This window comes from Bombus affinis, unplaced genomic scaffold (genome assembly GCF_024516045.1).
Source record: "Bombus affinis isolate iyBomAffi1 unplaced genomic scaffold, iyBomAffi1.2 ctg00000119.1, whole genome shotgun sequence".
Taxonomy (NCBI): domain Eukaryota; kingdom Metazoa; phylum Arthropoda; class Insecta; order Hymenoptera; family Apidae; genus Bombus; species Bombus affinis.
This window is the reverse complement of record NW_026108853.1, coordinates 347,086-375,080: the sequence shown is the minus strand read 5'-3', so window position 1 is coordinate 375,080 and position 27,995 is coordinate 347,086. Positions and strand designations below refer to the sequence as shown.

Here is a 27,995-nt window from a genome sequence, read left to right as displayed (position 1 = left end):
TCGCCCTCTATTTCAGGTATCGTACCACCAACTACATAAATGCTGTTTTCCTTAGCTGCCTTCGATAAAGCAACGCTCGTTTCACCGTTTCATCAGGAATACTCTCGGCGTATTTTGGAAACTATTCTGCATTGCAATATTTCAATTAATGAAAAATAACTGTCCTTTGTTCCAACCATAAATTAGGTTGAAATGTTTGTCAATTTTTTATTTTTTAAATTATTAAAATAACTAAATTTTATATTTAGATTTACTTAAATATATAATTACTTAGATAATAGTACATATAATAAATTGTTTCTACAGGTTCAAGATGAAAAATGAATATTTAGAAATGTTTAATTACAATCATGCTATTTGGGTCAGTACCAGTGACTTGTTACTTAACGACTTTGCTAGTACTTTTTGAAACATAAAGTTAGATTTTAACTAACTTTAATTTTTAACTATTATAGGTGGAATTATAAATACAAAATAATTGATAATACTAGTTTATAAGTACCTAATTATTAGTATCTTAAAAAATATATTTATACAAAAATCACGATAATCATAAAAATGGGGAAATTCTATATTCTCGAGTCAATTCACAATCTTTATGGAAGTATGAACGTTAAGGTAATTTGTCTACTTTTACTTTTTTCTATATAGTTGTTATACATATAATAAATTATTAGAAAAAGAAACAAATTATTACGTATTCCATATGGTGAATTAAAGCATTCAGGAAGAGCGATAATATCAGCATTATGCTCTTTCGCGCTTGAAATGTAGGAAACTGCCCGCTCTACATTTTTGCTTTTTACTTCATTTACTTGAAGTTGTACCAACGCCAAGCGAAATGCTAAAATGTTGGAAAAGTTAAATACACTCGGTTATATATTTCCCATACTTTTTATTTATAAATACTTTATACATAGTGAATACTTACTCGACATCGTTCGCACTACTTGTTTAACGATGTTCGTAAGTATCATAATGTTCTTTGAGGTTATGTATGGTATTACTCGATATCAACATTACGTAAGCAATACGCGGGGATTTTTAATAATTATTGATAAAGTTTAGGACATTAACTTTGATGTAATTGTAAACATTATTACATATTATAATTAAATGTAATTTTCAGTTAAGGGTAAGAAAAGAAATATACTTTTGTAAAAATACACTTTATTATAAAATCTGTATAAATAAAATTGTACAATTTATCTTGAAAGTAAAATGACCGAATACGTTCCTGGAAAATATTACTGCCTACTAAATGATCGAGATCTTGATCTTTCTCGTCGTCTCGTTTTTTACTTGATCTTTCAGACGAGCAATCGTACTTCTTACGTTTCTTTGACTTCTTCAATCTTTTTAATTTATAAGAATCATTACTATTAGAGTTACTTCTTTCTCTCCGTCTCTTCTTTTCAGAATCACTATCGCTGTCATCATTAGATTCGGAGCGTCTTTTTCGTCTTTCTGATTTTTTATCCCCCACTTTATCATACTTGTTCTTATTGTGCATCGTACTTCCGATTTTCTTTCTTTTATTACTACTTTTGTTCTTCACCGTCTTCGGGGTCAGGGGACATTGATCTTTTTCTATCCATCTTTTGCTTGAGTCCCTTGGATTCCTTGTCCTTATATTCCTCATACTTTTTTGTATCTGAAATTAACCCCATAAAATACTGAAATCTAAAACCTCTACATTTATCATATTTTATATAAAGATAGAAGGGACCTTTAAAAAATTGCATGCAACAACACACTTACAGGTACTCTTGAATTAGTTTTTCTACATGTCCGATTATGTCTTTATATGTATATGTCAATTCAAATTTATTTTCTTAAATGTCCCTTAATGAAAAACTAACACTTCATATTAACTTTGAACTTTTGAGTTCTTAGAATATTCTGATTTAGTCACTGGCTGTACCATAAATTCATTTACAGATATTATATTTCCACCAAGAGCTAGTTTTATTATGAGCCTTCCTGCATCATCATCGAATCCTTCTATTTGACCATAATTATTACTTTGTTCTCCAGCTATAATTTTCACAAATGTTCCTTTCTCGATTTTAACTTCTTCCTCTTCTTTTTTGAAATCTGTATTTTTCTTCTGCAATGCTACTTTGTCTGCTCCAAGACCCATACCTTTTGGTCGTAATTCTGGTATGACAGCTGCTACTAATCTGTAATAGTTAGAATAAACGATTGTGAAATAAAAAATGATGTTCTCTGTTTACTTTCCAATAAGTGATGTATTAAATACATATAATTAATTTAATCCAGAGTAAAATTCATACTTTTCATTTCAACCAATTCCCTTTCCTGGTTGCCATCCCATTCCCCTTAACATTGCTACACCAAAAGCATCAATAGGAATTTTTTCATAATCTTCTAACGTAGACTGAAAAATACAAAACGATATTTATAATATGCAAATGTAATACATCTGTGCATTGCACATCAATATGTTGATAACGTACCTGTTCTTTGCCTCTTAATGATTCATCTTCTACTAAAGGTAAAGTTAAATCATTTGTTTTAGTTTCATATTTATTCTTTGACTTAAGTTCCCCAATGATTTCTTTAGTCGCTTGCTCTTCTAAAGTAACAACTTTATTTTCACTATCTTCAACTGGCTCTTTCTTTATTGATATTATTGGCGATGTTTTTCCATTAGATAGCTTTGATTTTGCCTCGTTAACACTAGCGTCTCCTACCTTTTCCTTATCTGCCTTCGGAAGGAAAATGTCTGCATCTATTTTATTAAGAATTCTATCATGCCAGGTTTTTGAACCTAGTAATGGAATAATTAGAGGTTCATCTTTTTTTTCTTCCTCATTGAAATAAAAAAATTGTTTTCAAATATATATATTCCGCTATTGGTGATTTTTATAGGTTAGGTTGAGGTTATATGTTTCTTGATTATAAATTTTACTTTTTGAACTCACCCTATTACTTTAATACCTTTCTCATCAAGGCATTCAATGTAATCAACTTTCTTTTTTTCTTGTGGAATAGCATTTTTTAACACAGGTTTCTTAATAGATTTCGCAAAACCGAAGGAAATCTTCTTTCCTTCTTCTGCCATTTATTTGTTATTTTAACACTGACTTATAGATCAATACACATGTATATACTAGACATAAAGATTGATGTCACTTGAATCTACGTACATGAATCTGATATCTTATTATACTTTATTAATCTACTCAAAATTACTTGCACATTACTAAAATTTCATTCCGACAATGTATCAAGCGTCTGAATAAGTGACATTAAAGTAAACATATATCAAAGAGGAAATAAGAAGAACTGACGCCTATGGTTTTCTATGTTACAGAGCTAGTGCTGCATCATACGGCCAAATGCCGAAGGTGGCTTATGCTAGTATATACCTGCCTATACGTTTCAATGAGAAAATCGATATTATGTGTTCATGTGAAAATTCACATTTCCCTAGGAGCTGTATTTTGATAGATTTAAGCTTCTAATGGAGCATTTTAAACGTATAGAGTATACTATGAAGTAGATAGTAGTGCGGATCATTTTATATTCATAGAAAGTTTGAATGTATAGAAATGTACAAAATGCTCATGATATGCAAAAATATGCAAAATATTCAAAGTAAACCAATCATCAAAAAGTTTAGAAGGTGAAACAAATTTCTTTAATAACACCTAGATTAATTTTTATTTGTTAACAATCCCATATATAACCATAGCTTTCGCCCGGCGCATATACGCGCCCATACATGCGTTAATAAGATAAGAGGAAATAAAAGACAGATTATCGATAAAATACACTAACACATATGTAATACGTGGAGATATTACCACTCAGATTACACATATTATATATTATAAGGGAAGATGTATACCACGTATACATATATGTAGAACGAACATTTCAAACTTGTTTATAACGCGTGCGCACACATACATGCACGCACACGAACAATTTTTCGAACGATAATTATATTAATAATTTATAACCATTTATATTTTTATATTTTTATATTTTTATATTTTTATATTTTTATATGATAAGCATTTATATTTTTTAAAATATGTTCTTATGGCATACATATTTATTCCACGCTTCATATCTATCCACATCCGTAACTGTAGGTGACATTGTTTTTTAACAATTTTGCTATTATTTCATAATTCTTTAATTCATATTTCAAAGTCGTAACAGATGTTTCTTTTTTTTCAAGTTTTTCCCACATTGGACTTATTTCTAGCAGCCATGCTTGCTTACAAAGCAATTTTATATCCGCGCAAGAATATTTTTCAGTAGATTTTATTATGTGGTTTACAATATCCATATTCTCTAATAACTGGTTGCTAAGGTATTATTTGAACATATCGAGTCGAGTAACTTCATTTGGTAATGATACGTATATTTTCTTTTCGAGGCATCTGCGTAAAGCTGCATCAATGTCCCTAATAATATATTTACAATAAATATTATTGTTCTGTTATATTAATAATAACGAAGGAATATTCCGAACAACACAATAATTAAGATTAAGATAATGAATAATTATGATATTAAGATATTTTCTACTTAGAAAACATTGAAATAGCGTGATATACATAGCAAGGGCAATTAGTTGCAGCCAAAAGAACTACATTAGAATTTTCGTTAGATACTAATCCATCCAATCTAGAAAGAAGTTCTGATCTGAATCTCTTTGCAGGTTCAGACAATGTACAGTTTACTCCTTTATTTGTGCCTATCCAGTCAATCTCGTCGATAAAAATAATTGTAGGCGAATAATTATAGGCAAGTTCAAATAAAACCTGCTCAGTTTAACAAATGTATTTATTATTTATTAACTTTTTTTTTCTTTTTCTTTTTTTCCCTTTTTCTTTTTCTTTTTTTTGCTTTCTCTTTTTCTTTTTTTTCCCTTTTTCTTTTTCTTTTTTTTCCTTTTTCTTTTTCTTTTTTTTTACGTGGGGAAAATTCGCTCGGACACGAAGCCACTTCTTAAGTGGCGTAGTAGTGAACATCCAAATTAACTGTTTTTTTCTTTTTCTTTTTTTTCCTTTCTCTTTTTCTATTTTTTTCCATTTTCTTTTTCTCTTTTCCCTTTCTCTTTTTCTTTTTCTTTTTTTTTTTTTTACGTGGGGAAAACTCGCTGGGACACGAAGCCACTTCTTAAGTGGCGTGGTAGTGGACATCCAAATTAACAGTTTTTTTTCTTTTTCTTTTTCTTTTTTTCCTTTCTCTTTTTCTTTTTTTTTCTTTTTCTTTTTCTTGTTTTTTTTACGTGGGGGAAATCCGCTCGAACACGAAGCCACTTCTTAAGTGGCGTGGTAGTGAACATCCAAATTAACTTTTTTTTTCTTTTTCTTTTTCTTTTTCTTTTTCTTTTTTTCTTTCTCTTTTTCTTTTTTTCCTTTTTCTTTTTCTCTTTTTCCTATCTCTTTTTCTTTTTTTTCCTTTTTCTTTTTCTTTTTTTTTTACGTGCAGGAAATCCGCTCGGACACGAAGCCACTTCATAAGTGGCGTGGCAGTGAACATCCAAATTAACTGGGGCACTAATTAGCTGAAGCTTCTAGTCAAACCTGGTATCAGTCTTTGTACGCAAAGGCATTCATTACAATCGTTTAAAGTTTGAAGAAACACCGTTACAAATTCGTGATATAAGAGTAAGCGATTCAAAACTCGGATTCATTTGTTGGAACGACGCCGTGGGCAAAAGTACATAATGGTAAATTTTCTTCCAAGACAAATTGATAGCGCTGACGTAATTAAAATGTGACGATATTGCCAGCGACGTTTCTCCAAATAGACGACTAACTTATTTACGAATTGCCGACACACAATTGCCGCTGGTAATACGGTTAGTAATCACTTTATTGAATTTTCTCTTGACGTGACATCGTCGAGTTCCTAGAGAGATTCTTCTCCCTTGCAAAACTATGTTTCTGCAACGCATGTATTTGTTGAATTACCGTTCGTGAACAAGTCCTTCTCTTTATTACATGTAATAGATTCTTCTTTTGAAGTTTTAAATTACATTGGTAATTTTCTATAATTTATTACTCGAATATGGTAATTTTTTCTTAAAAAGTTTGCTTTTTCTACAATTATTTTACTACAAAACCCATCAAAAACATGATGTATGTATATATACCCTCAAATATTATCGGTTTATTCTCAAGCTATAGTTCAATTTCGGAAATTGCCAATTAAAATCATAGAAAAAAAAAAAAAAAACACAGAAAGTTCGTTAAAATATGCGATTTTCCAATCAAGATATAGAATTTATTCGAGTAATATAGATTACAGTAGCGATGGTGACGGCAACGATGAATGGACTGATTCTTCGTGCGAAAATAAATTGGAAGCGCAGAACGATGCATTGTTTCAGGGAATATCGATTTTCAAGCATGGTTTTAAAGTACGTGTGCGCGTGACTAGGTTTGTTAATTAATGCCGCTCCCAGGTTTTCAATATATAAATGTGACACCTACATATCTTTAAGCTTAAAACAATTGGACTAACAATTTCATTAAATTTAAATGAATATTTATCTTTTTAAACGCAACAATATTTTTAATGACAACTTCACGTGTAAATCAAGTGCATACATATTCGATCGATCTTGAAATCCTGATTCTCTGCGAAGAGAAAAATCGTTTGAGGTGGCCGTGTTGTGAGTTATACTTGTAGTAGTTAGTAGGCCTGTTCCGCTGTAATTGTCACTGGGGGCTGTAGATGTCGCTGCCGGGGTACTGCTGATTTTTCGGCTTGTCGAGTGCCGCCACACCTTGAATAAAGATTTGATCTACGTTTTATATGCAACGTTTTACATCCACCTCTTTTCAGATACACCTCTCTATTTAAAATCATAGATCGTCACACTCTATAGGTATTTCCTTGAAAAGGTTAAAGTCGTTCTGTATAAAAGCTAATTCAAAGGGGAAGGAAATTCTGCGAAAAATTCTTTCAGATTTCCCTATGTTTGAGCTCGAATCAAAGCAATCCTGTATAATAGGATAGGATGATAGGATGATTCTGTATTATTCCTTGTGTACTTTCTGTTCCTATTATTTACAATAGGATGATTATGCGTTTAACTTCTCATAGAATCTCTCTGATTCCGTATGATATCGTCAGTGTTTTTGAAATATGTTATTGATGTCGTAACGTCAACCGTTTCCAGTGCAAATTCAATTTCGAATCGCAATTTCCATGTTTGCGTGGCAAAAGCGTAAAATCGATAACGCACGCAAACATGTCTTCTTTGCTAATGGCGTACTATAAATATAAATATTTGAATAAATATTGCGAATTTCATATTGCTAAAAGATTTATACTATTTGTTCGTAAATAATCGTCGGATCTATATTTAAGTGGAAACTGCTGCATTAGATCTCTTTTCTTACTTAAAATTATTTGGATTGGTAACTTGGATGTAACATGTAATTTATTCTTCTTTTATAAATAGTGTACAGAAGATACCAATTCAGAGAAATGGAAGGAAAGTCTAAAAGCAAAGAAAATCTACAGGAAGATAAAACGTTCGAGCCTTGCCAGGCTATATATGATGCTAAGTAATTTCATTTTGACAATGGTCCAACATCTTAGATTTAATCAAAGCCGCTGGAATACGCCAAATATTTCATATCTGACTTAAACATGTACTGCGACGAGCGAAAAAAGTAAACACATAAATGTAAAAGACTAATTTTTCAAGTGATCGGTAAAGATTAGGTAACAGTAACTACAAGTTATTATTAACGAAATGTAATAGTTAATTTTCATTAGCATTAATAATGTACAAAACATTTTACAAAAATGGACATCTCAAACCATGTTTACAGTTTTGCACATTAATTATACTCGTCGAATCAAGGTTTCAACATAGGTATTTCGTCCACTAGTACTACTTCACGTTTATTATATCCAATAGAATTAACTACTATTTAGGTAAATTATTTTGTGGAATGGTCAAATAATGCTATTTTCTCATTATACCTTCGACATTCGCTTTCTACATAAAATCAACGGGCTGTGTTTACACTTTTGCTTGTCACGGCGTATCAAGGAAGATTGAAATGTAAAGTAATTCGCACAAAAAAGTAGATATTAGTATTGATGTTATTGTATTCCATATTTGACCTTAAAATATGAATAAAATCAGTCTAAGTATTAATGAAATTTCAAACATTTTTTCTAAAACAACGGAACTTTCCTTTCTAATGAGCACTATATGATGCAATAGAAAAACAATTTGACACTGAAAATTGTGGTCAAGATCAATTTTGCGCTACACTTATTTAACCAATTTTCATCAAATCGAAGGTGTAGAATGGCTTGAAAAAAATACCGCGATAAATACTTTTTTGACACTTTGTACAAAGGTGTATATCAATGTGTATATCGATACACATACTCTGTATGTGCATATCCGTGGTATATATATCCGTTTTTCGAAGCAAAATGTCATCTACCTGTTCAAAAGAGCAAAGCAAAAACACTACATAGAGGGTTTGTTACTGTTAACACTCTCTATTTCCGTGCGTAAAGTATCCAACCAGATATCCAGGAACAGCTTTCAGGGAACGAGATTGAATATTTGATCGAATATATTTAATATGGCAATGTTACGTATAACAATATACGTATGGAATTTTAAAAGTCACGAGGGTTGCAGCGGACTCAATTTTAATGTACATTAAACATTTTGCTCATTGATGACCTTACCTTAATTTTTTTCTCCTTCCTCACTTTCTTCTCCTATGCGAGTGACACAGCAAGATTGATAGTAACAAGCGATTTCATTAAAACACAATCTCCTTTTCCATTTGATAAACACGATACGAGACGAGGGAATGATTTAGGAACACGACTTTCGAGCGGTTTCAACAACTATTAAGTTTCATTTATAGCAACGAACACTGCCAAAGACGTAATCGATAAGATTCGCGTAGGTGCCGTAGATGACGTAGATGAAAAAACGTAGATCAAACGTAAATGACGAAATTATACATTAATTTATTTTAACGCGTTAAAATTACGCTAATGACAGTTGCTCCATTCAATTTGTTCACATATTTGAGCCTTATATGGAACAAAGTGAACGGAGCATCTGCAAGCGTGTTAACTGGACAACGACGAATTTTCACATCTACTCCACGAAGCTTCACATATATCAATGACCACTGCCGTAGTCATGGTCAAACATAGATGACGAAGTTATGTATTGATTCACTTTAACACGTTCAGATTACGCTAGTGACACTTGCGCAGTACTATTTGTTCATATATTTAAGCCCTATATGCAACAAAGTGAACGTAGCATCAGCAAGCGTGTTAATTGGACAACCACGAATTTTCACATATATTGCACGAAGATTCGTATATAACAATGATCACTGCCATAATCATGGTCAAACGTAGATGACGAGATTATGCATTAATTCACTTTAAAAATTACGCTAGTGACAGTTGCGCTGTTCTATTTGTTCATATATTTAAGCCCTATATGCAACAAAGTGAACGTAGCATCTGCAAGCGTGTTAGTTGGACAACGACGAATTTCGTTTCGCAAACACCGACACGTGATACATTTTGAAGTTACGTGGACGCGAGAGTAATTCGTTCCCTTAAATTGCTCAATTTCCATTTCTTTCGCCATGTATATTCGAGTATTGCATTTGAATTGCAGAGCAGTGGGAAGTAACGGCGCACGTCGTTGATATATCGACAGGAACATGAATTCTTTTTTCATAGGATGAATACTTTTTTCATCGAATTATTAAACCGAATCAAGTTTTCAAATCCAATCATTTAATTTCATCGTTTTACATCGAACGTTTCAATCTTTTTTCTTTTAAATACCTTACCTATATTTCATCTCGTTGAATATTCAATATTTTTAATGCTACTACCACTTATTGGTAATTTCAAATATGTAATTATCGTTCTGAAGTTAGAAATTCGAAATAACATTCGTCAGTATATGATTCTACGTTTTATATAGAGTAATAAAAATGATACAATGAGTTTCGGTAAATAACCAATAAAAATTTTTGTTCCTTTTTCTTTTTCTTTTCTTTTTTTTTTTGGTTTTATGTATCCAAGGTCGAGAATAAACTATGTGCACGTTTCTTGTATTCGTTTCTTGTATTTTTATGAGGAATTCAGTCTTTTTACGCCACAAGAGTCTCAACGTTTTCGTTTTCACGCCTACGTTACGCTCGTTAAACACGTTCCAACAAGACCATGAATAAGGGTAACAGCTTTAATGTTTTCACATGTGTTAATTTATTATTTTAGACCTTAAATATTTTATTTATAAAATCTTTATTTAAACAAGTTACCATTGTCGCTACAATAAATCAATGAATGAAATCAGTTTAAATTTAAAATATCATTTCATAATTTCTCGTCACTTGTATCTAAAAACAACAAAAAAACGGTGTACCCACATCGTGCGTAGACGGGAAATTAAAACAGTGGAGCTTAATTGAAACACTGATCATATTCCGCGATTGTAAAACAATAATAGAAAATCGTGTTTCTTTTGAAGGGTATGAAATTGTCAGGAGATTATGCCATAAATGAAATTGGAAACTGGCTGGTCAAAGGTATTAAACTCAATTAAACTGAACTGTGTTATATTGTACAAAGGCTAGAGAACTGCTACCAAATATCTGCTAGTTTAAAGGTGTCCCTTATAAATTATAATTATATTTCAAATTCAATCTCCTAGTAATAAGTAAATTAATATTTTACCTAAAATCTGTGATATAGATAACAAAAATAAATTCTTTACATTATTCGTTAGTTTACAATATAATTAGAATATTATCTTTATTTTCTGGTGTCTTTGTTATCCTTAAAAGATAAACTGCTTATTTACAAATTTAACACTGCATATGCTATTAATAAATCATTTTATATTTAATTTTGCAACCTTCAGTCATTGTTAAAACTTGTTGACAATACTGTCGGTTAATAGAAATTTCTAAAATTCCCTTGTTTCTACTCGATTAAAGGGTATATTGCAGAAACTATGTTAGCTACAGTGTTAGTTACAAATCACCTGTGTCACTCCATTAAACTTATACACAATAGTATTGATTCTTGTTTTAATTTAAAATAAAATATGTTATTGTAGGAATGAAGCAGAATGTTCAAATAATTGAAACAACTTTTTGTCCTATAATTAGTGCCTTTCATTTTAAAAATTAAAAAATTTTTAATCAACGATATTTGGAAGTTTCGATCTAAAATGATCAGGAATTGAAACAGAAATACTTTTATGCCAATAAATACGTATTCTTCACATATAAAACAAATATGAAAACAAAAATCGATGTATATGAATGAATTTTGAAATGGGGAGGAATTATATGATTATACCCATTCTCTGTTGCGTTTAATTGCTTCAATTGATGTTTCATGAGAATTTTCATCGAATTTTTTAGAGATTTTTTTTTTATTAGAATATTTACAATCAGTTCTCGTTGAGAATTTTCAGTAATTAATTTAATTTGGCGTGATACAATGACATGGACCATAATAGTTTTATATTGTTGGTTCTAGTAGAAACTAAGGATTTAAACTAGAGGGTATTTTCTTTTTAGTCTGCGGATCTGGTCCGTCGTGTCCAGTAGTTGGGTGACTAGTGGTTGTTGACTCTTGTGTTATATCTGCTTCTGGACTTGTGTATTTCATCTTTGACTGTAGGTATCTTGAGGTCACGGTGGATTGTTTCGTTGGTAACATACCAGGGTGCATTTGATAGGGATCTTAGCGTTTTCGATTGGAAGCGTTGGAGTATTTCAATGTTGGAGTTACTTGCTGTTCCCCATAGTTGGATTCCGTAGGTCCAGACAGGTTTTATTACGGCCTTGTAGAGGGTTATTTTGTTCTGTATGTTTAGTTTGGAGCGTCGGCCCGTGAGCCAATAGAATTTTCTTAGTTTTTCCTTTAGTTGCTTTGTTTCTTCCAAGTTAGCCTCCTGTCCAGGGTCATGCCCAGGTATCTTACGGAGTCCTTGCTTGGGATTATTGTGTTGTTAATGGTGACCTGGGGGAAGGTTTGTTTTCGGAGCGTGAAGGTTACATGAGAGGATTTTTTTTCGTTTATTTTGAAACCCCATTTTTGGAACCACTTTTCCATGGTGTCGATACTTCGCTGGAGAGTGGATGAGGCAATTGCCGGGTCTGCGTGGGTAGCTAATGGTGCTGTGTCGTCGGCAAATGTTGCTATTGTTACGTCGTTTGATATAGGTAAGTCGGCAGTGTAGATGGAGAACAGTAGGGGTCCGAGGACACTACCTTGGGGTATGCCGGATTCTATTGGGAATGTTGCGGAAGTGGCGCCTAGACATTTAACTATGAATTGTCTGTTGGTTAGGTAGGATTTTAAGATGGAGTAGTATGGATGGGGTAGGATCTTTTTGAGCTTGTAGAGTAGCCCTTGATGCCATACTTTGTCGAATGCCTGTTGGATGTCTAGGAATACCGCTGAGCAGTATTTTTTCTTTTCAAGGATTTGGCTGATCATGTGGGTTATGCGCTGGATTTGCTCTACTGTTGAGTGTTGTTTTCGGAAGCCGAATTGGTGATCTGGGAGTGTTTTCAATTCTTCTAGGAGTGGAAGGAGACGATTCGTGAGCATCCTCTGGAATAATTTAGACAGGGTAGGTAAAAGACTGATTGGGCGATAGGAGCTGGTTTCATATATTGGTTTACCGGGTTTAGGGATGAGGGTGATCAGTGAGATTTTCCACGCCTGAGGAAAGTGTTGAAGGCGGAGGATAGCGTTAAAGATTGATGCGATGAGTGCAATCCCTTTTATGGGAAGTTCCTTGATTGCTTTATTGCCTATTAGGTCGTAACCTGCTGCTTTCTTGGGGTTTAGGCGACTGATTGCTTGTATGATCTCTGAAGAAGTGAAGGGTTCAGTAGGAGGGGACATTTGGAAGGGAGTGTGCAGATATTCGGTAACGTCCGCTGCAGCTATGGAGGAATGGGGTTGGAATACTTCAGTCAAGTGTTTGGCAAATAGGTTGGCTTTTTCTATAGGGCTACGCGCCCATCCACCCTGCGGACGGCGGATTGGAGGTATTATTTGTGGGAGGCGCGTGAGTTTCCTGGAGGCTTTCCATAGTGAGTGGTTGGAGTCGGCTGTGGGGGACAAGCTGACGAGATATTTGTGAAAACGGTCATTATTGTAGTTTTTTATAGTTTTGGATAGTTTTCTAGTTGCGTTGTTTAGTTTGCGTTTGTCCTCCGGTGTTCTATGGGTCTGCCATATGCTTCTTAGTCTACGTTTTTCTGCTATTTTTTTTAATATGTACTGGGGGTATTCGTGGTTGCTGATGGGCGTTTTTGCCGGTGTGGAGAAGCGGATAGCGTTTGTTATGCTCGTGTTTAGGTATTCCGTGGCTGCTTCGATGTCTTCATTGGTTTTTAGTGAAGTTGAGGCTGAAGTTGTGTGTGTAAAGACTTCTCTAAAGAGCTGCCAGTTGGTGTGTTGGTTATGTATGGAGCCATTACGTGTATTCTCGATGATAGTTGAACTGACTGTTACTATCACGGGGGAATGATCAGAGGAGAGATCAACCGAGGAATTGATTTGGACGTGTCTTGACGAGATATTTTTAGTTATGAGGAAATCAAGGAGATCGGGTATTTTGTTTGTGTCGGTGGGCCAGTTTGTGGGTTCGTATGTGGTAAGGTAGTTGAGCTTGTTGGTTATTATGCTGTTGAGGAGGTTTTTGCCTCTTACTGTAACCAGTCTGCTGCCCCATTGGGTGTGTTTGGCGTTGTAGTCTCCTCCAGCTATGAATCTATTGCCCAGGGTGTCCAGGATGTCGTCAAAGTCTTCTTTGGCGATGGAGTGTCTGGGAGGGCAGTATACTGCTGAAGTGGTGATTGTACCATGACAGTCTTCAAGACCATGCTTGGAGGTAGTCTTTCTGGAATGGTGGAAGTTCGTAGTGCTTAATGTTTGATTTGATTATGATTCCGGTGCCGCCGTGGGCCTTTCCGCTAGTGTGTTGGGTATGGTAGAACTTGTATCCGTTTATGTTCAGGTAGTTTTTGTCGGTGAAGTGGGTTTCAGATATGAGCATTATGTCGATTTGCTGGTGTTTTAGGAAGAGTTCTAGTTCAAGTTTGCGTTGCGCTAGACCGTTGGCATTCCACAGAGCTATGCGTCTTGGTTTTATTTTGCGTCGGGGCGTATTAATTTATCCATAATGAGTGTTAGTAGCGATAGCAAATTGTTTATTTGCTCTGATTGTTTCTCTATTAGCTTTTCAAGCCTAGAGACGTTGTCTGTATCAGGTGAGTTGGGGGCACTATTTTGAGGAGGATCCCTATGGCTATTTGGTATATTTTGAGTGCCTTGTACCGCTTGGGCATAGGAGGTTGAGGGAGTGGTGAATTTGGTAGGGCTGGGTGTTTGATTGGTTGGGGGGATTGGGGTAAAGATGAATTTCGGTGCGCTGGGTGTTTGGTAGGTTACCTCTTTTGTTCTAAGTTTGGGGTACTTGTTTGAGTACAGTGTTTTGTAGGCTGAGCAGCCTTTGTAGTTGGCAGGATGGTCACCTTGACAGTGGATGCACTTCGCTGGGGTTTCCGGTGATTTACTGCACTGGTCGGTGGGGTGTGTACCTGCACATTTGACGCAGCGGAAGGTATGGTTGCAGTATTTCTGCGTGTGCCCGTATCTTTGGCACCTTTTGCATTGCACTATCTCCTTTTTGATTTGCGGTGGTTCGAATTTTACTATAGCGTTCATTAGGCGACTGATGTTGTAGATTCCTTATTGTTGGGTTTCTGTTTTAAACCGATAAAAAATAGGGATAACGGGTTTTTCGAGACTTTATGCCTTATGTTGCTGACATTGATGACTTCGTGGCCGAGTTTCGATAGTTCTATTTTTAGCTCGTCGATGTCTGCAGAGTGGTGGATGTTTCGTAGCACCACCCGGAAAGGTCTTTCTTCTTTGAGTTGATAGGTGTGGAAATTGGCGTTCAGGGCCCTAAGTATCTTGGTAAGCCTCCTGTAGGCTTCTGGGTTCGTCGGCAGGATTTTGACTCGATTGTTGGTTATCTTCAGGTTGTAGTCCTCCTTGGAGATATCTCTCTCTAAGGACTTGATCATAGTCTGGGTGTCAATGACATCATTAACAAATATTGGTGGGGGAGGGGGCCTTCTCCGTGCGTGGTGGTTTGTTGGCGGGCCTGCGATTTCCATGGCGTCGTTTGAGGATTCCAATATTGCGAACCTATTATGAGTGTTAATTTGTGTTGTTGGCTGTTCGTTCGAGTTTGGTTCAATTTTGCGTTTTTTCGCCTTATTGGCGTCGTTGGCACGGTGGGATCTGCTGCACTTCTGCCACGGGGGGGGGGGGGGTAGTAGCGCGGGGTAGTTGTGAGTTTGCACAGGCGAGCCTGGTCGTGTTTGCTGGGCCATCATTGAGCTAGCTATTTCAATATGAATAACTAGTCGTGAGGCTATGAGGCAAGGTTCGGGTTGGGGTTAGGCGCGTAGGCTTTTCTTCTGCCTGGCGGATAGGAAACACTTGGGAGGGTAAGAGCACGCTGTGTTCACTTTCGACGGTTGGGTGACACGTGTTACTTTCGAACTTCACTGGGCACTAGAGACACGTCTGCACGCTTCGACACTCAACAGCGAACTGTTCCAGAGCGAATGACAATCAATTATACGTCGCCTGTATATCACCGGCTCGTGTTCCTTCAGCAAGTTATGTCGCATGGGGACATACACAGTTGACAAATCCCTGGGGGAAAATCCTTTATGATTTGGAAACTCAGGAAAATATGGTGGTCACCGATATCGGTAATTTCCAGCTTAACATTAAAAGCGAGAAATCCATGATGTAATTAACTTTTAGTCTCGTTGGTTCATCGATTTTGCCAGCTCCCTCTGTATTTGCTGAATTTATTAGCAAGCATTACTTATTACTTCGTATGTTTTTACATTTTCTCAAAGACGTACGGATTTGTACGACACTGTCTATAAAAAGGAGTAACTCTACACTGAAACAGAATATGTTTTATTATAATATTTCTACTACAATACCGTTTTTTTATGAATTATTACTAATTACTTATCATTTGTACTAAATGAATAACTCAATTAAGAAAACCAAAATGTTATAAATAATAATCTGTATATCTTGTGTATCAATATGTAATTGGATATTGTAATAATATTGGAATGTCTTTGATCAGGGATATGATAAAGAACACGCGAAGACTACATTCTTTTGAACATCTTTAATATCCATCATTTATAACATTAAACATCTTTTTAAATATTTAGATAGATTAATACGTAACTCTTTATATATATAAACATTAATTTGAAGTTACAAGCTTAGAGAAATTGGTCGATTAATATTTATAGATCGGCTGTCTCGATGAAAGGCTTAAAGAAAGCAAAAACATAACAATGTCGCAAATATAATTTATAGTTTAACTTCTTTCTTGTATCTGTCTGCCTTTCACGATGTTTTACCAATTACAATAAGTAATTTCGACTTCTTTGCGCTCCGTTTTAACGCATTCGAGACCGAAAGAAATTCATATCAATCAGTAGGCATAATATAGAATTATATATATATATATGTCGGAGATGAAAGAACACCGGAACCTTCCCTTCGGAACTTTGGGAATACCCCCAGTACTGTAATTTAGATTTCACCATAGCCGAATTAAGAAACTGTTGTCATTCGATCCGACTGTACTTATTTGAGATTTATGATAGTGAGCTCGGGCTCGAGGCGACAACCAGTCGCCGAACGTAATCGCGGTCAAGGGATGAACGTTTTGTCTAACAAAGGCATGAAGTAACTCTATAGCTCTCCTTAAAAGAAATACTTGGGACGGGGCACGATGGTAAGCATTTCAACGATTTCTGTCCCGTGCCTCGCCACACGCAGACTCTATTCTTTGAGTAAGATGATTACCAGATGTCGACGCGTCTCCACAGTACATGTTCAGCTAGCCCGAGGATATCTATAAATAAATATAAATTCGCTATAAATCTTAAGATTTGTTTAACTAAAGTCCTTCAAACCGACAAACAGTCCTCGTTCCAACTACGAGAAAATAGGAGAAATCTATTTTTCTCACGAACGACGCTTCCTCTTCTCGAACTCTCTCTTAAGGGCGGCTAGCACCCTTCCCTAACCACCAACATGGAAATTGACCAATTAACAGTAACGCCAATTTCCCTCACTTTCCGAACGAAGGCTTTTTTCCACGAATCCGATGATTTCGTGCCCTTAGGCACACCCATCATAGTTTTCCTCGACAGCGTTACCGTGAACAGTTTGCTGGTGAGTGCCGAGGCGTGCAAACGTGTGTCCAGTGTCCTGCGAAGTCCACAAAACAGCACGTGACCATCCAGTTGCTGCTGAGTGCCGAGACGTGTGTCCAGTGCCCTGTGAAGTTCACAAAACTCCACGTGACGCCCATCTGTCGAAAGCAAATCCAACAAACCTAGCTAAGGGTTAACAGCCTCTCGTCTAGTTCTTCCACACTGAATTAACTAGCTCGATGATGGCTCTATCATTCCAAACAGGCTCTCCGGAGCTAAATTATAACTCCGCCGTTTTTCCTCCCCCGTGGCAAGGGGGCAACACATCTATCCTGGTAAACGACCATCACTCGAAAAAACGCAAGCTGGAACCAACCAAGACAAATGTGAATAAGAGTCAAACTAAACCACCAGCCAGCCAGGTGACCACCTTCAATAGATTCTCAATACTGGAGTCTACGGAAGACTCCATGAATACAACCGAAAAGGTAAATAATCTCCATACTCAAAAAATTCCCCCTCCTCCACCAATATTCATTGACGACGTAATCGACATACAGTCAATGATAAGGACCATTGAAAAAGACATCAGAAAAGAGGACTACAAGTTAAAAATTAACAACAACCACGTGAAAATTCTGCCGACCCACCCAGACGCCTGTAGAAAGTTAACTAAGTTGCTAAAAACGTTAAACGCTAAATTCCATACATATCAGCTCAAACAAGAAAGACCTTTTCGTGTGGTGCTACGCAACATCCACCACTCAGTCGACCTAGATGAACTAAAGTACGAACTTCAAAATCTTGGCCATGAGGTAACAAACATAAGCAACATTAAACATAGAATCTCAAAAAACCCACTATTACTATTCTTCATAGATTTAAAACAAAAAGGGAACAACAAAGAAATCTACAACGTCAACCGGCTGATAAACTCCATAGTTAAGTTCGAACCACCTCTTGTAGAGAAAGAAATAGTACAATGTAAAAGGTGCCAAAGGTACGACCACACGCAGAAATACTGCAACCATAACTTCCGGTGCGTAAAATGTGCAGGTAATCACCCCACTAACCAATACACTAAATCCCCCGAAACCCCCGCTAAGTGCATCCACTGTCAAGGAGAGCATCCTACGAACTACAAAGGATGCTCAGCATATAAAACACTACATAATATTAAGTATCCAAAACTGAGACCCAAGGACATAACCATACAAGAACCTAGACCCCAAAAACTCACCTCACCATCAGTATCCTACGCGCAGGCAACACAAGGAAACGTAAACAACTCGAAAACCCACAGTGTACACACAGAAAATAGAATTCCCACCCCACAAAACACAGACAACTTCACCAGACTCGAAAAACTTATCGAGAAGCAAACAGAGCAAATTAACAACTTGCTGTCACTACTCACACTCTTCATGGACAAATTCATACGCACAGAAGCAAAATAAAACCAATGCGAATAGCTTTGCGGAACGCCAACGGTCTAGCTCAGCACAAATTTGAACTAGAACTATTCTTAAAACAACAGCAAATCGATGTGATGCTCATATCCGAAACCCATTTCACCGATAAAAACTACCTGAACATAAACGGATACAAGTTCTACCATACCCAACACCCCAGCGGAAAGGCCCACGGCGGCACCGGAATCATAATCAAATCAAACATTAAGCACTACGAACTTCCACCATTCCAGAAAGACTACCTCCAAGCAACAAACGTAGCAATAGAAGACTGTCATGGTACAATCACCACTTCAGCTGTATACTGCCCTCCCAGACACTCCATCGCCAAAGAAGACTTTGACGACATCCTGGACACCCTGGGCAATAGATTCATAGCTGGAGGAGACTACAACGCCAAACACACCCAATGGGGCAGCAGACTGGTTACAGTAAGAGGCAAAAACCTCCTCAACAGCATAATAACCAACAAGCTCAACTACCTTACCACATACGAACCCACACACTGGCCCACCGACACAAACAAAATACCCGATCTCCTTGATTTCCTCATAACTAAAAATATCTCGTCAAGACACGTCCAAATCAATTCCTCGGTTGATCTCTCCTCTGATCATTCCCCCGTGATAGTAACAGTCAGTTCAACTATCATCGAGAATACACGTAATGGCTCCATACATAACCAACACACCAACTGGCAGCTCTTTAGAGAAGTCTTTACACACACAACTTCAGCCTCAACTTCACTAAAAACCAATGAAGACATCGAAGCAGCCACGGAATACCTAAACACGAGCATAACAAACGCTATCCGCTTCTCCACACCGGCAAAAACGTCCATCAGCAATCACGAATACCCCCAGTACATATTAAAAAAAATAGCAGAAAAACGTAGACTAAGAAGCATATGGCAGACCCATAGAACACCGGAGGACAAACGCAAACTAAACAACGCAACTAGAAAACTATCCTAAACTATAAAAAACTACAATAATGACCGTTTTCACAAATATCTCGCCAGCTTGTCCCCCACAGCCGACTCCAACTACTCACTATGGAAGGCCTCCAGGAAACTCACGCGCCTCCCACAAATAATACCTCCAATCCGCCGTCCGCAGGGTGGATGGGCGCGTAGCCCTATAGAAAAAGCCAACCTATTTGCCAAACACTTGACTGAAGTATTCCAACTCCATTCCTCCATAGCTGCAGCGGACGTTACCGAATATCTGCACACTCCCTTCCAAATGTCCCCTCCTATTGAACCCTTCACTTCTTCAGAGATCATAGAAGCAATCAGTCGCCTAAACCCCAAGAAAGCAGCAGGTCACGACCTAATAGGAAATAAAGCAATCAAGGAACTTCCGATAAAAGGGATTGCACTCATCGCATCAATCTTTAACGCTATCCTCCGCCTTCAACACTTTCCCTAGGCTTGGAAAATCTCACTGATCACCCTCATCCCTAAACCCGGTAAACCAATATATGAAACCAGCTCCTATCGCCCAATCAGTCTTTTACCTACCCTGTCTAAACTATTCGAGAGGATGCTCACGAATCGTCTCCTTCCACTCCTAGAAGAATTGAAAACACTCCCAGACCACCAATTCGGCTTCCGAAAACAACACTCAACAGTAGAGCAAATCCACCGCATAACCCACATGATCAGCCAAACCCTTGAAAAGAAAAAATACTGCTCAGCGGTATTCCTAGACATCCAACAGGCATTCGACAAAGTATGGCATAAAGGGCTACTCTACAAGCTCAAAAAGATCCTACCTCATCCATACTACTCCATCTTAAAATCCTACCTAACCAACAGACAATTCATAGTTAAATGTCTAGGCGCCACTTCCGCAACATTCCCAATAGAATCCGGCATACCCCAAGGTAGTGTCCTCGGACCCCTACTGTTTTCCATCTACACTGCCGACTTACCTATAGCAAACGAGGTAACAATAGCAACATTTGCCGACGACATAGCACTATTAGCTACCCACGCAGACCCGGCAATTGCCTCATCCACTCTCCAGCGAAGTATCGACACCATGGAAAAGTGGTTCCAAAAATGGGGTTTCAAAATAAACGAAAAAAAATCCTCTCATGTAACCTTCACGCTCCGAAAACAAACCTGCCCCCAGGTCACCATTAACAACACAATAATCCCAAGCAAGGACTCCGTAAGATACATGGGCATGACCCTGGACAGGAGGCTAACTTGGAAAAAACATATCTCAGAAAAAACAAAGCAACTAAAGGAAAAATTAAGAAAATTCTATTGGTTCACGGGCCGACGCTCCAAACTAAACATACAGAACAAAATAATCCTCTACAAGGCCGTAATAAAACCTGTCTGGACCTATGGAATCCAACTATGGGGAACAGCAAGTAATTCCAACATTGAAATACTCCAACGCTTCCAATCGAAAACGCTAAGATCCCTATCAAATGCACCCTGGTATGTTACCAACGAAACAATCCACCGTGACATCAAGATACCTACAGTCAAAGATGAAATACACAAGTCCAGAAGCAGATATAACACAAGAGCCAACAACCACCACAACCCACTAGTCACCCAACTACTGGACACGACGGACCGATCTACATTTATCATATTTTATATAAAATTAGAAGGGACTTTTAAAAAATTGCATGCAACAACACACTTACAGGTACTCTTAAATTAGTTTTTCTACATGTCCGATTATGTCTTTATATGTATATGTCAATTCAAATTTATTTTCTTAAATGTCCCTTAATGAAAAACTAACACTTCATATTAACTTTGAACTTTTGAGTTCTTAGAATATTCTGATTTAGTCACTGGCTGTACCATAAATTCATTTACAGATATTATATTTCCACCAAGAGCTAGTTTTATTATGAGCCTTCCTGCATCATCATCGAATCCTTCTATTTGACCATAATTATTACTTTGTTCTCCAGCTATAATTTTCACAAATGTTCCTTTCTCGATTTTAACTTCTTCCTCTTCTTTTTTGAAATCTGTATTTTTCTTCTGCAATGCTACTTTGTCTGCTCCAAGACCCATACCTTTTGTCGTAATTCTGGTATGACAGCTGCTACTAATCTGTGATAGTTAGAATAAACGATTGTGAAATAAAAAATGATGTTCTCTGTTTACTTTCCAATAAGTGATGTATTAAATACATATAATTAATTTAATCCAGAGTAAAATTCATACTTTTCATTTCAACCAATTCCCCTTCCTGGTTGCCATCCCATTCCCCTTAACATTGCTACACCAAAAGCATCAATAGGAATTTTTTCATAATCTTCTAACGTAGACTGAAAAATACAAAACGATATTTATAATATGCAAATGTAATACATCTGTGCATTGCACATCAATATGTTGATAACGTACCTGTTCTTTGCCTCTTAATGATTCATCTTCTACTAAAGGTAAAGTTAAATCATTTGTTTTAGTTTCATATTTATTCTTTGACTTAAGTTCCCCAATGATTTCTTTAGTCGCTTGCTCTTCTAAAGTAACAACTTTATTTTCACTATCTTCAACTGGCTCTTTCTTTATTGATATTATTGGCGATGTTTTTCCATTAGATAGCTTTGATTTTGCCTCGTTAACACTAGCGTCTCCTACCTTTTCCTTATCTGCCTTCGGAAGGAAAATGTCTGCATCTATTTTATTAAGAATTCTATCATGCCAGGTTTTTGAACCTAGTAATGGAATAATTAGAGATTCATCTTTTTTTTCTTCCTCATTGAAATAAAAAAATTGTTTTCAAATATATATATTCCGCTATTGGTGATTTTTATAGGTTAGGTTGAGGTTATATGTTTCTTGATTATAAATTTTACTTTTTGAACTCACCCTATTACTTTAATACCTTTCTCATCAAGGCATTCAATGTAATAAACTTTCTTTTTTTCTTGTGGAATAGCATTTTTTAACACAGGTTTCTTAATAGATTTCGCAAAACCGAAGGAAATCTTCTTTCCTTCTTCTGCCATTTATTTGTTATTTTAACACTGACTTATAGATCAATACACATGTATATACTAGACATAAAGATTGATGTCACTTGAATCTACGTACATGAATCTGATATCTTATTATACTTTATTAATCTACTCAAAATTACTTGCACATTACTAAAATTTCATTCCGACAATGTATCAAGCGTCTGAATAAGTGACATTAAAGTAAACATATATCAAAGAGGAAATAAGAAGAACTGACGCCTATGGTTTTCTATGTTACAGAGCTAGTGCTGCATCATACGGCCAAATGCCGAAGGTGGCTTATGCTAGTATATACCTGCCTATACGTTTCAATGAGAAAATCGATATTATGTGTTCATGTGAAAATTCACATTTCCCTAGGAGCTGTATTTTGATAGATTTAAGCTTCTAATGGAGCATTTTAAACGTATAGAGTATACTATGAAGTAGATAGTAGTGCGGATCATTTTATATTCATAGAAAGTTTGAATGTATAGAAATGTACAAAATGCTCATGATATGCAAAAATATGCAAAATATTCAAAGTAAACCAATCATCAAAAAGTTTAGAAGGTGAAACAAATTTCTTTAATAACACCTAGATTAATTTTTATTTGTTAACAATCCCATATATAACCATAGCTTTCGCCCGGCGCATATACGCGCCCATACATGCGTTAATAAGATAAGAGGAAATAAAAGACAGATTATCGATAAAATACACTAACACATATGTAATACGTGGAGATATTACCACTCAGATTACACATATTATATATTATAAGGGAAGATGTATACCACGTATACATATATGTAGAACGAACATTTCAAACTTGTTTATAACGCGTGCGCACACATAAATGCACGCACACGAACAATTTTTCGAACGATAATTATATTAATAATTTATAACCATTTATATTTTTATATTTTTATATTTTTATATTTTTATATTTTTATATGATAAGCATTTATATTTTTTAAAATATGTTCTTATGGCATACATATTTATTCCACGCTTCATATCTATCCACATCCGTAACTGTAGGTGACATTGTTTTTTAACAATTTTGCTATTATTTCATAATTCTTTAATTCATATTTCAAAGTCGTAACAGATGTTTCTTTTTTCTTTTTTTTTTTTTCAAGTTTTTCCCATATTGGACTTATTTCGAGCAGCCATGCTTGCTTACAAAGCAATTTTATATCCACGCAAGAATATTTTTCAGTAGATTTTATTATGTGGTTTACAACATCCATATTCTCTAATAACTGGTTGCTAAGGTATAATTTGAACATACCAAGTCGAGTAACTTCATTTGGTAATGATACGTATATTTTCTTTTCAAGGCATCTGCGTAAAGCTGCATCAATGTCCCTAATAATATATTTACAATAAATATTATTGTTCTGTTATATTAATAATAACAAAGGAATATTCCGCACAACACAATAATTAAGATTAAGATAATGAATAATTATGATATTAAGATATTTTCTACTTAGAAAACATTGAAATAGCGTGATATACATAGCAAGGGCAATTAGTTGCAGCCAAAAGAACTACATTAGAATTTTCGTTAGATACTAATCCATCCAATCTAGAAAGAAGTTCTGATCTGAATCTCTTTGCAGGTTCAGACAATGTACAGTTTACTCCTTTATTTGTGCCTATCCAGTCAATCTCGTCGATAAAAATAATTGTAGGCGAAAAATTATAGGCAAGTTCAAATAAAACCTGTTCAGTTTAACAAATGTATTAATGTAACTATTCTATTTATATATGATTATTATTATATATGATATATTCCAGAATCTCTTCTTCATAGACAAAGGAAATCAACTTACACGGATATACTTCTCGGAATCACCTCTCCATTTGCTCACCAATGAGCTGGCCGTTATGTTAAAAAAGGTGCATTGACATTCCAGGGAGAAAATGGGCCTTTAAAAAAGATAAGGTACTTGAGGAGATACACAATGGCCTCCTTAATAGCAGATTTACATTCCTCTAGGCCTACGATGTTGTCCCAATATACATTTAATTTTGTCAGTATGATTTCCTACGACAATACAAAGATGAAATGGCGCATAATCTCCGTATTAATTTCCGTAAGTGTTATGTAATTCGTTATTTAAAGCTTTACTGAAATCAGTATTTACAATACGTATATTAATCGAAAATAACTTACGCATGAAATGTCTTCAATAATCTTCCATAATTCCAGATTGTCTATATAAAGCTTCTGAGCCTATTTTGATATCTTTGATTGCGTGGATTGTTCCATTAAGATGTTAAATAGCTCTCCTCTTCTGATGAAGATTCATCGCTTTCATTGGCGAAAATTGATGTCACTGTCATTGCGAGATTAATATCATCCGTAGCATCACCCCTCATCTTCTGTTGTGCATTCCTCCCTTTCACAGACCCAGATACAGACTCACTTCTCGTTTGTTTGCTAACAGATTTGACACGTTTTACTACTTCTTCAAAGATTGAATGATATTGTAATCGATACGTTGAATACGTTGAGAACGTTGAATAGTGTTAAATAATTTAAATTCTTACACTTTGTTCGCATTTGTCATTTCCCTCGTCTTTATTTCCTTTTCAGTTATTTTCTTGCACAATATAGGATATTTTTGGAATTTCATCTTGTAATAATTTTCATATTCTGTAAGAATAATTTCCAAATCGACGTTGTCGCAGACTCGATATTTCCGAGGTAGACGAGCTTCCCGGATTAATACATCGCTAATGTCTACATATCTAAAAAATATAATTTTTAATTCATTGAACAAATTTTATGCTATGAGTACACACTATACGATAATCATCAATTAACTGTTTTATTTCTAGGTAAGACAGACAAAAAGAATGTACTGTCTATTTATTATTATATAAATCCTCGGCGATAATTTTTTGCCTTCTGCCTTTTAATTTCTAATTTTTAAAGTTTGAATTTAAATATATTTTCATTTATAACTAGTTAATCTACGTTATCGATTGAGTTACTCTATAACTACTGAGTTACCGATGTCGATTTTCAAATTTTGGTTCCTTCCCCTCTTTCCGCACTAATTTCTATTTCGATTGGTCGCCGATATTATTCGAAAAAATTGCAACTAAGAAGATATCTAAATATATACACATAATATAAATATATAAACATAATTTTGTTATCTACTATCTTGATACGTGCAAAGATAAATCTTAATGATATATAATACAGCGTAAATGGTTATAAATAATTAATTATTGACAATAATTATAAGAATTATCGAAAGAAAAAATCATAGATACTATGTGCGAGTGTAAAATATCACAAAAAATGAACAACAATTGTGAAAAACGCAATATGGCAAATCAATGACAAAACACACTCATGACTGTCATGGAAGTTCCAAAGTCTTTTCGCAAATTATGAGATATCTTATTTGTGGTACCTTGCAGCGATAAATCACCGTTCATTGTAATAGTTTTAAATGTGATAATGATATCCTTGTATTGACTATCGTTTTTCGATAGTTACGAGAATTTTCGTTTATTACTTTGAGACAATCCGTCACTTCCTTTCTCTTATAAAGTTTCCCTTCAACTCCGTTGAAAACTGAGCATCAAACAGGAGACGAACGATTTGTTGTCATGGCAATGTTAGTTCACACGTAAGCAGGGTGCGAATATAATGATGGAATAGTCGAATCCTGTCTACTGTATAGTAAGATGGATGCGACATGGAAATAGAAAGAGAAGGCTGTATATAAGCATTTTCTGTCCTTGTTTAATCAGGCATGCACACTAGTGGACACTGACGGCGCTCGTTTACCGTTGTTACACATTTCCGGTACAAGTACGCGGGCATTAGAGAAGGACGGAACGGTCTCTCTCTTTACCCCTATATCGCGTTTTTAGTTCGCTCACGCGCTCTGTACTTATATCTATTACATTTCCACCATAAGCAGCGGCCGTGCAGTGACTTACAAAAGTTTCGAACTCGCGGACGTTTAATCACGTTCCCTACTCCGAAGGGGTAAGTACAAAGTTGCTCGTCTCAGTACTCTTGTTAGAAGTTTTATCATCTTTTTCATTTCGTGGCTACAAGTTTCCCAGGAAATTCTTATCGTTTTACAAGGGCTGTGGGACACAGTGACGTCAGCTATCGATCATATACGCGAATTTGTTGTAAATTAATTAGGAGAATATCTGGAGTTGTTTATCGTTGCCAGCTGTAAAATATTAGAATTTTTCATTCATAATTGTCATATTTTCGACTCTTCCGTTGCCAAGACCATCTTGAAAGATTTTTGGTATGTTCCATCACCCTTGTTAAAAGTGTGCCCATTGGTTAGCTATATTGATTTTAAAAACCAATACGTATATCAAGTTTATTATTTAACAGAAACAAAGAAATTCGTTTTATTAACGAATTTTCGATGTTTCTTCTCAATTTCCTTTAGCATCGAACGAAGAACATTATTTGATCAAACGTTTCATCGTTCAGATTATATTTCGTTTAAAAAGATTGAAATTGATATTGAGATAAAATCAAAAAGTATCCGTTGTTCTCGAACATTCTAGTATTCCTTCGCCGCCCGGGAGAAAGACAGGTATGAAGAAAGAGGATATTTTTTTTTATTAACTTTTTAATATTGATATTTCGACAAATATTGACGTGTGCAGTGAGAAAATCGAGTGAAATTTTCAATAATATCGTTTTAATAATTTGTGAAACGAATTAGTTTGGTTTTTTCCATTTTTATTAGTTTCCGTCAGTGCTGATTGACGCGCCACTCCAGTTTCCATTTCCGTTTCTCGAAATTTCCTACGTCCTTGGTCTTTGGGACTCTTTGCCCAGGTAACTGCATTGCTTCTGGGTACGTCTCACCGTTCGGGTCTCTCGAGCTTTCGGTGTCAGTTGTTACCGTTGAAGGAAGAGAAGCTAGTGACGGATATTATCGGATAAATCGTTTATTCTGGAAAAGTTCGAGTAAGTTCGTTCTGTTTGAATAAATCAAGACATAGATCAATTTTTATCGTATCATCGTGATTCGCCATGTCGTACGTTTGGTTTCGGGATACCATATGTTTTTAATTTGGTACTTTTAATTTGACATTTTACGCCTATAATCGTGACAGGAAGATACTTTCAGTGAATTATAAATATTTTAAATTATAAATTATAAATATTTGTTATAAATTACAATCATA

General features: G+C 35.5%; 1 protein-coding gene and 3 long non-coding RNA genes across 7 annotated transcripts; 2 read left to right on the top strand and 2 right to left on the bottom strand.

The window, feature by feature from the left end:
* Positions 1-58: 58 nt before the first annotated feature.
* On the bottom strand, positions 59-21,866 carry LOC126927458 (G-patch domain and KOW motifs-containing protein-like). 4 transcript variants are annotated; one of them, XR_007715501.1, is made up of 5 exons: positions 2,481-2,588; positions 2,298-2,401; positions 1,940-2,183; positions 698-1,654; positions 59-126 (listed from the first exon to the last, which is right to left on the bottom strand). XR_007715501.1 is itself a non-coding variant. In XM_050743586.1 (2 exons), exons 1-2 carry the CDS (start codon positions 21,849-21,851, stop codon positions 1,130-1,132), a joined length of 744 nt encoding a protein of 247 aa, XP_050599543.1. In that variant the 5' UTR covers positions 21,852-21,866; the 3' UTR covers positions 551-1,129. The 4 variants fall into 4 exon arrangements, 1 of the variants encoding a protein (XP_050599543.1); XR_007715500.1 differs by having other exon boundaries at positions 1,925-2,183; positions 2,481-2,587; XR_007715499.1 differs by lacking the exons at positions 1,940-2,183; positions 2,298-2,401; positions 2,481-2,588 and adding an exon at positions 21,633-21,866 and having other exon boundaries at positions 698-844; positions 932-1,654.
* LOC126927476 (uncharacterized) lies at positions 6,016-9,407 on the bottom strand. The gene is made up of 3 exons (XR_007715519.1): positions 9,144-9,407; positions 8,722-8,915; positions 6,016-6,781 (listed from the first exon to the last, which is right to left on the bottom strand). It is a non-coding gene; the product is annotated as an uncharacterized LOC126927476 (long non-coding RNA).
* On the top strand, positions 17,927-18,694 carry LOC126927465 (uncharacterized). Its single transcript, XR_007715507.1, has 2 exons — positions 17,927-18,142; positions 18,207-18,694. It is a non-coding gene; the product is annotated as an uncharacterized LOC126927465 (long non-coding RNA).
* A 2,883-nt stretch (positions 21,867-24,749) lies between the features above and the next one.
* On the top strand, positions 24,750-25,357 carry LOC126927472 (uncharacterized). Its single transcript, XR_007715515.1, has 2 exons — positions 24,750-24,898; positions 25,015-25,357. It is a non-coding gene; the product is annotated as an uncharacterized LOC126927472 (long non-coding RNA).
* Positions 25,358-27,995: the final 2,638 nt, after the last annotated feature.